The following is a 13284-nucleotide window of genomic DNA, read 5'->3' as shown; positions in this document are numbered from 1 at the left end:
ACAAATACTACACTCAAAAGATCATAAAACATATCTTCATTTTAAAGTGTGTGCATTTTATATTATTTTAATGTAATTACTTTTTTAAGACAATTTCTGAGGCTCCTTTGCTATACATCCGAAAACTTCCATCTTGCATTTTGATGACGGTACTCATGGATTTTCTCTCAGAGTTGAAAGTGTAGACTTTGTAGAGCTTCTCTTCCGGTGTTTGATCGCGAACAGTTTGGTAATCCCGCTTCAAGTCCAAGACAAATCCCAACAGCCCACACTCAGTCTTGTTACCAACCTGACGGGGTAGACCAACTTCCTTCTCGGGAGGCTGCAAGAGAAAAAGGTTTACAAGTTAACTGCAAAATGACAAGAGAGAGGAGTATAATCTGGTTCCTTCAATGAATCACTAATTTTATCCAATGAGTAACTGACCCACACAGAGCAGGTAAGTCCCTGGCTCGATCCGAGGCCCTGCCCTATGCTAATTTAGCTGATTTCAGGAAAGGCAGAAGTGGTGGTACTTTCATCACACATGGATTAGCAAGAAAGTTCAACCAGGACTCCTGCTCTGGATTGCTATTCAGAGACCGCTGCTGTGCACATGTTAAAGTCAGGAGAACACAAGATTGAACTCAGATGTGATTCAAGTATTTATCCTTCTTGCAAGCAAGTAGCATCAATGGTGATGACCTGTCCTGTTCCCTTAATGCCCATATCCTTTATCCACCATATTAAATTGAACCTTGCATGTTGACATAGTTTCTGCCTCAACCACTAACGCTGGAATTGTACTCCACAGCCTTACTACTTTATGTGAAAAAAGATTTCCCTTGATGTGTGTTCTAAATCCCTTACATTTAATGTTATATTGATGGTCCCTAGCTCTTGACAACCTTAACAACTGGAAATATTCTGCTTCTATTTACGCTGTCCCATCCTTTTTAAACACAAATTTTGATTAAATATAAATTTCATAATTTTAAAACATATCTCCCTTTAAGATATTCCTTAAAACCTCTCTCTTTGACCAAACTTTAGATCTACTGTCCTGCTATCTTCTTCTGCAGCTTGGTGTCAAATGTTCAATGCTAACCTGCTTGTTCAGCACCTATAGCTGTTTTGCTCCTTTAAAGTGACTGAATAAATGCGAGTTGTTCTTGTTTTCAATCGAACATGGAGAGATGGTTTTTATAGCTTGTATTCTACTTTGGAATAAATTAAGAAGCTGCAGTGCACATCTATTAATATTCATGCATGACCCCCGAGCTTCTGATCACTTAAAATTCTCCATCCCAATTGCACTCTGATCTCACTGTCCTCGGCTTGCTGCACTGTTCTAATGAAGTTCAAGGAACGGCTCTTCATCTTTCCTTTAGGCAATTTACAGCCTTCCGGGCTGAACGCTGAGTTCAACATTTTGTACCATAATCAGCTCTCAGCTTATAAGAAAACAGCTGCTGATATTGGTTCTGATGCTGCCATTTACACCTCCTCTAGGCTCACCTTTTGTTTCTTATTCCCTTAACACCCACTTTTGCCTTGCACCATCATCTCTTTTGTCCTTTAATCTCCCCTGCTTTTACCCTTTCTCAGAACTTCCCCTTCATTCTTTCCCACCACCCCTTTCCCTGTCTCTTTACTTACTTAAAGCCTGTTCCAACGTTTGCCAATTTTAACAAAAGGTCATGGCCTGAAATGGTAACTCTGTTTTTCACTCCATCAATGTTGCCTGACCAGCTGAGTATTTCCAGCATTTTGTTTTTATTCCAGATTTCCAGCATTCATTGCATTTTGCTTTTGTATTAATATTCAATGTCAGCCTCTTGACAATTTAAACAAGCAATTTGAAATTCAGCATTGTTATACATTATATATTACAGCAGCATCTGTACTACTGGGTAGCTTAATTAAATTAATTGCATTGAACCTGACAGCATTGTCTCATTCCCAATACAATGCCACTGGCACTTCATTAATTCTTTTTGCATATAATTGCGCATGTCCAGAAAATGCACACTCAGGAAGCAAAGAGCGCAACTGTTGTCTTTCTGTTACAATTTTGAAATAGCAATGTCAAAATACTTGATATGGATCCAAATGTATTCCCTAATTAATGCTGCAAATGAATAACTGAATCCTAGATCTTTTGCCATACACCATACATTCTTGCTGTTGCCACAAAAAATATTTGACAGGGCCACAGGCAGCATAATGCCAGGTTAAGCAATTCCGTATGGCTGCACTTTCCACCCATTCTTTAGCCTTCTGTAATCCTGAGAGCAATGTGGTCAGGTGATCATGACTGCAGGTCCTCTTGAAGTAGCTGTCAGAACTCCCCAATTACTTTTTTGGTCATGTATACTTGTAAAGAAAATATCATTTTTCCCAATATTACTGTGGAATACTGAAGCAGGCTTATGGGGGCTGTATGTGTATGTTTGTGTGTGAGTGTGAGTGAGTGACGAAACTAAAGACAGTCAGACTGTAAAGTTTAAATCGTCAAAGGGATGAGGTGTAAGCAGGCATTTTGAAATGGAGATGGGTGAGCTAAGATGAGGTCCCAGTAGATAGAATATGAATGGAATTTGCATTTGTAGATAGGTTGAAAGGGTGTTTGAATTTCAAAAGGACACGGCCAGATATTTTACAACTGGCAAAATCGTAGATAAATAAGGCAACGTTATTAAGTTATTTTACCTGAAAGTGCTGGTCATAAGGACAACATGAACATTTTTAGATTCTGGGAAAAGTAACTTCCATACCAAGGTTGAAACAATGTGATTTAGAGATCAAAGGGTAGAAATTTATTTAAGGAAAGATTGAAAGCTGTATGTGAGTAGCCATGTAAGATCTTGAAAGGTGGACTTGTGAAGAAGTAATCTCTAGCCACCCCAGAGAAGTGTTTGCTTGTTCCAGAAAGCCTTTGTTGAGTGAGAGGGAGCGAGAAGCTGTAAAACACCTCCCTTATAACAACAGCGAGTGCCTTGCAGTAATATTACTGGATATTTTATAGATTAAGAATTTATTTGGACTGTTGCCTGGAAAAGGGTGTTTAGTTGGGAACCTAGTTAAGTAGCAATCTTTTGGGAAATGTAAGACTAAATTTAACTGTGTAACTGTAATCTTGCATGTTTAAGTTTTCTTTCCTTTTGTTAATAAGTGTTTTAATTTAATATTTAAAATCTCCAAAGGATTCTTTACTTCTGACTTCAGTGTACATACCTTCTTGTAATAAATACAAATTGCAAAATCGTTATAATAGCTTGGCCAAGTTTTCCTTTGGTACTTGGTCAGCCTGGCAACTATCACCTGTCATATCATAACACACTCTTAAAAACAACTCCTAGGAAAGGCACATATATGATCCACCCTCCAGTTTGGTAAGCTGCATTCTTCTTAAATAACAACTTCCTCTTCTTTGCTCCACACATATGCTATCCCTCCTTCTCTTCTTCCATGACAATACATGGTTACGCCCATAGGGAAGGTTATTCTTGCTACTGACATGCCCTCTCAGGTGGAGGTGAAAAAAATATACCAATGGTCTATTGCTGTCTGTTGGGAGAATGGTGACACTTTTTTTAAAAATCCCAACTATAGAAATTAGGATTTAAACTTTCCAAACTCTTCTAGTTCAGAAGCCCCTCACATCGGTAAACTGGTGCCTTACAAATCTCAGATTAAGCTTGCTAGAGTGCATTAGGTGTATAGCACTGGGGAATCTGGAGCTGCTGCAACATTTGATCTCATTATGACAAATGCAAATGGGATAAATTGGGACTCAGAGGCCAGCCATGAGAATTTGAAAAAAAAAGGCAAGGCAACATCTGAAATAATGTTGCGGCAGAAGTGGTTGCTGTCCAAATTTTCCTGTCTGAAAAAAACACTCACCTGAGCAGTTTATGCACCACTAATCCACTAAAGAGACAAGGACATGTATCCCTTATATTAAAGCTATGGCGATCTTTTTAAAGGAAACTTATTTTAGCTGATATTTATAATATCTGGATTCATATTTTCAAAATGCCGCTCTTATACTGAAGGAATGCTGGTTGGCAGTGGTGTCATCCTTTAGATGAAACCAAGGTCCCATCTTTTTGTGCAGATGGACATTAAAGATTCCACAGCATATTTAAGAAAATGCAAATGTTCTGGGCAAAAATTGTCCCTTAAGCAGTAACCACACAGATAAATTATTATCGCATTGCTGATTAAAGGGCATTCGTAGAATCATAGAGGTCTACAGCACAGAAAAAGGCCCTTCGGCCCATCGAGTCTGCACCAGTCAAACAAGTACCTAACAATTCTAATCCCATTTTCCAGCACGAGGCCCACAGCCTTGTATGCCAAGGCATCGCAGGTGCCCATCCAAATACTTCTTAAATCTTATGAGGGTTTCTGCTTCTACCACCCTTTCAGGCAGTGAGTTCCCACTACCCTCTGGGTGAAACAATTCTTCCTTACATCCCCTTTAAACCTCCTGCCCCTTACCTGAAATTTATGCCCCCTATTTATTGATCCCTCCACCAAGAGGAAAAGTTCCTTCCTGTCTACCCTATCTATGCCCCTCATAATTTTAAACACCTCAATCATGTCCCCCCCTCAATCTCCTCTGCTCCAGGGAAAATAACCCCAGTCTATCCAATTTCTCCTTACAACTGAAACTCTCCAGCCTAGGGAATATCCTAGTAAATCTCTAGTGCAATCACATCCTTCCTATAATGCAGATTCCAGAACTGCACCCAATACTCTAGCTGTGTCACCAGCATTTTATATAGTTCCAGCATAACCTCCCTGCTATTATATTCCAAGCCTTGGCTGATAAAGGCAAGTATCCCATATGCCTTCTTAACCACCTTATCTACCTGTCCCGCTACCTTAAGGGACCGGTGAACATGCACACCAAGGTCCCTCTGATCCTCTTTACTTCCCAGGGTCCTACCATTCATCATGTATTCCCGTGCCTTGTTTGTCCTGCCCAAGTGCATCACCTCACACTTCTCCAGATTAAATTCCATTTGCCACTGATCAGCCCACCTGACCAGCCCATCTATATCCTCCTGTAATCTAAGGCTATCCTCCTCATTATTTACCACCACACCAATTTTCGCGTCCAGTGTGAACTTACTGATCAACCCTCCTACATTCAAGTTTTCCAGGTATTTTTGTTTTTGTTTTGGATTTCCAGCATCTGCAGTTTTTTGCCTTTACCGACCTTGTGGAACCCCGCTGGACACAGGCATCCAGTCACTCCTCGACTACCACCCTCTGCTTCCTGCCACTCAGCCAATTCTGGATCCAATTTGCCAAATTGCCTTGGATCCCATGAGCTCTTACCTTTGTTATCAGTCTCCCATGTGGACCTTATCAAAAGCCTTGCTGAAGTCCAAGTAGACTACGTCAAATGCATTGTCCTCATCTACACACCTGGTCACCTCTTCGAAAAATTCAATCAAGTTGGTCAGACATGACCTCCCCTTAACAAAACCATGCTGACTGTCCTTGATTAATCCCTGCCTCTCCAAGTGTAGATTAATTCTGTCCCTCAGAATTGCTTCCAATAGTTCCCCCACGCAGTTTCCCCAGGCAGAATAACTTCTGCAATTTCTTATGTAGCCACAGCACCCCAAATGTAACTCAGTGTGTGGAAAAACTTTTAGACAATTCAATGACAAGGTAAAGTGCTATAAAAATGCAAGTATTTCTTTTCCTTGAAAGCGATAAAAATCCCATAACAAATTCTACACAGGTGGTTAGGCCTCTCTGCTGAATGCCTGTTTAATGACATGGTTTCTTGCAAGTTATGTTGTAATTTCTTCACATCTTTAAGCTCTTCATTTCATATTCCATTACCCGCTGAGAGTGTGGGCAGGTGACCTGCTCTGGGCAACAATTCATTATAACTAGCTGTTAGAACAAGCACAAAAGCAACCTGGTGTGGGGAAGAGTGGGGGCATGAGAAGAATATACAATCTAACTGCCTTCAGGCCATAAGTTCCAGTGGACTATCTAGAATGATTAAATTTAATATGCTCTGCCAGATTCCATTGACAAGCCCAATGTAATTTTATTCTTGTAACATCTGTAGTAATCCTGGCCTAATAAGACTTTTCAATGTAATGTGACAGTTCGTGCCACTTTCACTAGTACACTTCTTAGCTGCTGCTACACTTCTATGCTATCACCATCTGGTGGCTCTGTGGAGCAGTGTTTGGTTCCATCAGCCCTCCCGTTTGACGCAAGTGGCCAGTTAAGTACTAACCTGTTGTAAATCTAATCTTTGAATTTCTTCCCACTGGCAGCTTTTCCCTAATATCTGACAACCTCAGTTTGCCCTATAGAGCAAAAACAGAAATAGCTGGAAAAACTCAGCAGGTCTGGCAGCATCGGCGGAGAAGAACAAAGTTGACGTTTTGAGTCCTCATGACTCTTCAACAGAACTAAGTAAAACCCACCTTAAACCAGCTTATATTTCACCCCTCCTATTTTTACTTAGTTCTGTTGAAGGGTCATGAGGACTCAAAATGTCAACTTTGTTCTTCTCCACCGATGCTGCCAGAGCTGCTGAGTTTTTCCAGCTATTTCTGTTTTTGTTTTGGATTTCCAGCATCCGCAGTCTTTTGTTTTTATTTTTGCCCTATAGAGCATCTGCCCTCCACCATTTCTGCTGCCTACACTCCATTTTCAAGCCTTTATGACACCATTTCTGATTCATATTGGACCTGCTTGGCTGTTGCTACTTGCTTGATCAGCCATTTTATTTTCCCCAGTGACAAGCCTTGACCTGCATCCTCACACTCGTTCCTCAGCTGCTTCCGTAGCTTTCCTGCCCTGTTCCTTCCTATCTCCTGACCAGCTATCCCCTGCCTTGTCCATAATCTGCTACGTCAGCCTTCCGGGATGCCACTATTCTGGCCCTACATTGCTGGCGATTCCTCTGTATAGTTCAATACAGTGCGCTCACTGCTATCCTACTTCATGACATTTATCTCCTCCAATGCCAATGATTTCTTCAGTTGCTTTCCTCTCATTTACTTCCGGTCAGCTTTCTCCAACATGTAAAGTTGAGATTTATTTCTATATTATTATTTTATACTTACCCCTTTATTACAATAATCCCCTCATTTTCCCACCCCCCACTACCTCACTGACTTCTCACCCTCTACCTCTCGCCCTTGGCCTCCTTCTCTCTGTGTACAATGCCACAAGAGATTGTTGAGTTTGAAATATATTCCAAATGAAACAGTAAGAAGAACATTTTCATTCCTATCTGACAGAAAAATGGAACCTGTAGCACAGTCAGGGGGCTTTAAGTGTTGATGATTTGTGCAAATATTTTCTCTTACTCTGTTCCTGCAATTTTCCAGAATCTTGTTTGAATGTTTAAGGTGCTTTGATTTTGATTGGGATTATGTTTTATCCGAATTCACCTGAGCTTTTATTTTGTACATGATTCTACTTCTCCTAACCAGACAGATAGCTCTTGCCTTTCTTGTGATACAATCTGTAAAAAAAAAAAGGCTTTATTAAGGTTCCTAATAAGAATATCAGAGGATTCTCACCATACACTGACACATGAAAAGACAACAGTATTCTGAAAAGGTTCACCAATTAAAGATTTAAATTGAAGGCTTCAGGTGTGTGCAAATTTCAGTCTCTCACTCAAATTTTGCCATTTAAACAGTAAATCACTTTGAAGTGTAGACAGCAGATAGAAAAATCACACATCTACTGCAGTGAAATCATCCTTATTTTTCATACAAATTATATTGGATTACTTTGAAGCACAGCAAGATTTCTAGCCAGCTGAGTCATTTTGTATTCTGGATCTTCCGTCTGGTGGGATATACGTGGTGGCTTGCACACTGAGAATCCCTTCAATCATTAATAAATGGGATGATGCAAATCCCAGGGGAGCCAGACTTTACATTTAAAATTTAATAATTTACAATATTCCGGCTATGCTATTTTAGTTCAATGCACACCTTGGCTTGGGCTTTTTGATCCTGGCTGTTGGCTAAAATGTCACAAACTTAGATCAGTTCTTTCACATAGAGCTCATCACAGTCGCTGAAAGAAAAGCCAACACAAAACCATCTATGGGGCAGGGGGGTGAAGATGTTAATTTTCATTCTTCCCTTCCCGTTCCCCCTTCCCCTCCCACAATAAGACAAAGACCAGGTGGTAACACAATGACAGTGGGAGTGAAACAGTTACTGATCCATTCCCACCAGGGTCCTAGGTCACCACATTTTCCCCATGAAATGGGTAGCCCAAGCGCCTGTCCGAAACAGCTGGGAGCCTCATGACACCATGTAAATCATGGTGCTATGATGTCAATAGGAGCCTGCTGCAATTTTGAGGTACCATTGAGGAGAGTATATGTAATACTTGCTCCTCCAGTTGGTACTTGATTTACGTGGCTAACCAGCGGTCCTTACTGTGGCCATGCTAAAAAAAAAGGTTATTTCACAATTGTTGTAGGCGCTGAAACCGCTGACACCAATGTCCAATGCTCTGCACGTCCTCCACTCATTTAATTTACCTGCTGGGCTCTGCGGCAAAAGGAGCAAATTTCTCAGCCCTTTCAATTGTTGAGCTCCTCCAAAGAGTGCAATCATTAAGCTAGTGGCATGTGAATGAGACCCGGCCATGAGAATGGTTTTGGGACTTAGAACGTTTCCATCCTATGGCAACGCTGTTGGGGCTGAATTTCCAATGGGATCAGAGGAGGGCAACTGAGCCTGCAATTTTCTCTTGCCAGCCGGCATGGTGATCTGACATGATGGTCCTGCGTCGGGGCAATTTTCGTTGAGGCTGGATTGGCAGGAGGATGGGGTTAAGAGTACCAGCCCGCCAGTGGCGGCTGACAAGTAGGCCAGTTAAACTTCCCATCGAGGGCACTTTTCAGAAGCTGTTGGGACAGGCAGGCTCCCCCACTGCCCCTGAAACATCCCCCATACCCCACACACTGAAGCCAGTTGATGAATTGAGGCAGCTTTCCAGCTGCAGACCACACACCACAGCTGCCTCAATAATTTTAACTCCCCCCACAATTGTGACTGTCAGAGAGCCACAGCTACCGAATGATGGTCTGCAACTGTTGGCCACTTTTTAATCTTTGAAAAATTCTTCAGAGGGCTTCTCAACATATAGGGGGCACCATCTCATTTGCTTACCCAGATTCCAAAGAAGAGCACTTGAAACGTTAATTGTGTTTCTCTCTTTACAGATGCTGCCAGACCTGCTGTGTTTTTCCAGCACTTCTGTTTTTATTTCAGGTCTCCAGTATTTTGCTTTGATTTATATTATCACCTATCTACATTGCTAGCCCCCAACTCTGATGGTCAGTCTGCCAATCTTTCAGTGCTGGAGGGGTTCTTAATGACCCTCTAGCCTCAGGAGCCTGTCCTCCATCCTTAATTTGTTTGGGCATTATGGGTGGGGGGGGATGGGTTTCGTGGAGGAGAATGGATCTAGTAGTTGTGTGCCATCATTGTAATCTGTTTCTTGAAGTAGAATGACCTTCAGAAAAAAATATTGAAGGATTATAATTGAAAAAATGCCTTAAACATGTTACAATATGTAACTACATAAATGCCCTGGGGGTGAAATTGGTTTACATCAGCAGTGTGAAGCGGGCTCTTAGAGAATTGACAGCCAATTTTTCACTGCACCAGTTTTTAATTTCTACTGACTTGGAAAATATTGCAAAATAATTTCAAATCAAGTCAAAATGACAGTGAGACAAGGAAATGAGTTTTGAGCTATGTGCACTTCAGTGGAAAAAGGTCGGGCACAGTGGAAAATCAGGAGGAGTCCAGATAAATACATGTTCTTCCCAGGCATTTCATTCATGAACTGCTGATCAGTAATTCAAAACCCAGCATCTTTAACTGACCTAAAATAACAATTTAAATTGAGCAGCAATGAGTTTTATCATTCCAGGGCAACACTTAAGGTTTTGAAACACTGCCAAATAAACTGGTTTTCTACAGTTAATTCCATTATTAGTCATCACCCACATCCCGACGATTTACTTGCATCCCTCACCATCTCTATTTCCTACTTCTTACAACTCCAGTTCCTCTGCATCTGATCTGGTTAAAAAATTAACACCTCTTCCAAGTCACTCCTCCTCCTTCTGGTACCATGCCATTAAAGAAGATTATTGATGACCATGGACTTCCACTGGATTGGTCCATGACTATGCTTTGCAAAGTACTGCATTGGTTTGTTGTTGCCTTCTGCAGTCAGGCTGACCAGGAAACTCTCCCACTCTTTACCACCTGCCATCAGGTGTATTGAAAGGATTTACAGGCTGGTAGTCAACCTTTTTGGCAATGTTATGTATGCACCTTCCACGGCCATCAAGTCCTGAAGTGGGACTTCAAACCGGAACTTCTAGCCCAGGGTGGGGGTGGGGGGGGGACACTCCAACTGCACCACAAGATCTCTCTTCCAGTGCTGGACTTTCTAACTGCTAACTGCCAACTGCCTAGTTTTTGGTCTTTGATTCACCACAATCTGCAATCACTCACTCACCTTCACCACTGTTCCCAGCAAAACCTTTACTGTTTCCCCATTTGGCTTCCAGAGGAGGTCTTGTGGAGCAGTGGTAGTAGTAGTGCTCCTGCCTCTGAGCTGGAAATCCTGGGTTTGACTCCCACTCTAGGACTTATTGGCCAAGGAAGGTGAGTTCAAACCGTGGCTGAACAAGTTGATTATTAACCTGTAAATCCTTCCAATATGCCTATGGCAGGCTGTAACAATGGGAGAATTTTCTGGTCAGCCATACTTTATGTGGACTGGTGCCCCTCAAGCTATAGCCTTTGGTGACAGGCTAGTGACCCAGCTGTTCCAGGAAAACTAGCTCCGCAAACAGACAGAAGCACATGCTTTGTCTGCCTCATGCATCACTAGATGTGGGAAGCTTCAAAGACATTTAGGTTACAACCCCCAGTACATCCTCCGCCACCATGCCCAAGGGGGTGCCTATCTTCACTCCCTCAAGTCCAAGGTATGCAAAAGTGAGCATACCTGACATGAAACCATTTTACAGTGATGGTTGCTGCATCTGAATTACTGGCCTATGCTTGTCTGTACCATGTACTAAAAATAACCACTAATTTTGTAATGTAGTAACATGACTCCATTAAATTTTGCAAGACAAATGCACATAAAACAGAGCACAGAAATCAATTGTTGGCAATCAGTATTATTCAGTCCAAAAGTCTATAATTTAGACGAGAAGCTGAGCTGATCACATTAACAAGGTGTCATGAAAAGGAATTGAGTGAATCATCTCCAATTGATAACATTAGCATAATAACATTAACCAAAGCTAGTTCCATCAATTTCATCTGGACAAATCTGATTGCGTCCAATAATTTACCAAGACCTTCAAACCCAAATTTACTAATGTTACACAGGTACAAAATATAGTATCATTATAATCTGCTTGCAGGTTGAACAATCTCAGTTGTAGGATCTCTTGTACAAAATAATCAGATGCCAGCCTCGCAAAAATATATAAATTAGCACCGACATTACAATTAGAAAAAGAGAGATAGTTTGCTTCAGTATACCAGATTCTCCATGGAAGTCTCACCAGGAGTTTTCTTTATGAATTACACTTCTATATGTCACAGTAAAGGTCGAAGTCATAAAATACTGATTCATGGTATAGTGTCCCAACCCTCAGGTCTTCCAAAGAGCACTACATGTATTTTTCAAGAAAATAAAGGACTTCCAAATATGACCTGTGGCAATAGGAAAGATTATAACTAGAAGAGACACTGACTAATGCACACAGTGAGGAGACATTTACAGATTTGAGACTCAATAATCTGACCCTGCTGGATTGCAAGAATGGGCCTCTGTTCATTTCTGTATGAAACACATGACCATGTACCAAAATAAACAAGAAATGCACCTTGGTTAAACCTATGGCACCTCCATGAAATATTGCATTTAATCATGCATGTTGGTAGGTTACTCTCAGATGGTTCTCATTCTCTAGTATTCACTTATCAATACAGATTTTGAAAAGAAACTCATTGTAAGGTTAATTTATTTTATGGTTTTCCTCATGAAGACAAGAGCACTCCTGCCACTCAAGTTACAGAATTTCATCTGTTATGGGCTATTCCCAATGGTGGGACTGGAAGTGGGTGCGACTTCCACTTTCGTATTGGGAGCCAATGCCTATGCATTCATGTGAGAATTTAAGGAGCCAGCAGCAGGCACATGAAGCGCGTTCAATTACATGGCAGGGACAATTTTCCATCAGAGGATCCTGCCGTCAGGTGACCATTCAGCAGGTCCAGGCGAGCTATAAAGAGCTGCCTGAACAAGCAGGGAGGCTCTGCATCGGGGCCTGATTTCCTTGTCAGGTACTTTTCCTCAGAAGTCTGAGCCATTTGTTCTGTGCACCCCTTAATCCCTCTCTGCCCTCCTCAAATTTCTCCCCCATCACTCCCCACCTGCCCCCTTCCCCATCACATCCAAGCCCCTTACAAGTCACATTGGAGATGTTGGAGCCAAGATGTAGATTGCAGATCCAATCCCTGAATTACTTATGACCATACTGAACTTTTAAGTAAGCCATGTGTTTTTTTAAAAAAGGACATAAAAGAGAAAGCTGGCTGAGACTGTAAGGTAACCACTTGTTGGAAAATTCCTATGTCGATTACTACTTCAGACAGAAACACTTCAAAGGAAAAGATGCAGTACAAGCTGAACTGTAATCTCCAATGATTGCGGAGATAATGGAAAATGATTACCATCTCAACCAAAACCACCTCCTGTTGAGTTATATCCCAGACTGTGAACATGAACTGAGCAGAAAAGAAAATAGATCTGGGCAATAGACATGTTTGTATTTTTTTCCTTCCAGGAATACACAAGGAAAGGGGTTTAAAAAGGCCAACTGCAACCACAGTTCTGTGTGCTAGTCTGGTGTTCTGTTCTGGTGTTTTTGTGCTGTGAAGGTCACAGCTAAAGGACATCATCTAGGTATCCCTGTGCTTGCAGGTAAAAAAGCTCTTTCTCTCTGATTGCTGGAAACAAGTCACGAGTCAGCAAAGCCACAGTTGAAAAGGAAAGAGGACAACTCCTTTCAGCTAACTTGCAGACTGAAGAAGCTCTAAACCTACTGTTCAACTGCCAAAGTCAGCCCTACCAGAATCACCTCAACTTAACGGCCACAATGTTTCACCATCTACTCCTGAAGAACAAACCAAAAGACTGACTCATTTTTTAATCCTTTTTTAAATTTTTATTTTAATT

General features: G+C 41.4%; 1 protein-coding gene across 1 annotated transcript in view; it reads right to left on the bottom strand.

Moving 5' to 3' along the window:
• Positions 1-13284, bottom strand: part of atp2b2 (ATPase plasma membrane Ca2+ transporting 2) — a 543565-nt gene that overhangs the window by 128363 nt on the left and 401918 nt on the right. The window contains exon 14 of the mRNA XM_041191496.1: positions 81-322. Within this exon, the coding sequence (XP_041047430.1) occupies positions 81-322 (242 nt within the window). The remainder of the gene's footprint in view (positions 1-80; positions 323-13284) is intronic.

This window comes from Carcharodon carcharias, chromosome 7, assembly GCF_017639515.1.
Source record: "Carcharodon carcharias isolate sCarCar2 chromosome 7, sCarCar2.pri, whole genome shotgun sequence".
Lineage (NCBI taxonomy): Eukaryota > Metazoa > Chordata > Chondrichthyes > Lamniformes > Lamnidae > Carcharodon > Carcharodon carcharias.
Note: the sequence above shows the minus strand (reverse complement) of the source record. Positions and strands in the feature narration are given on the sequence as shown.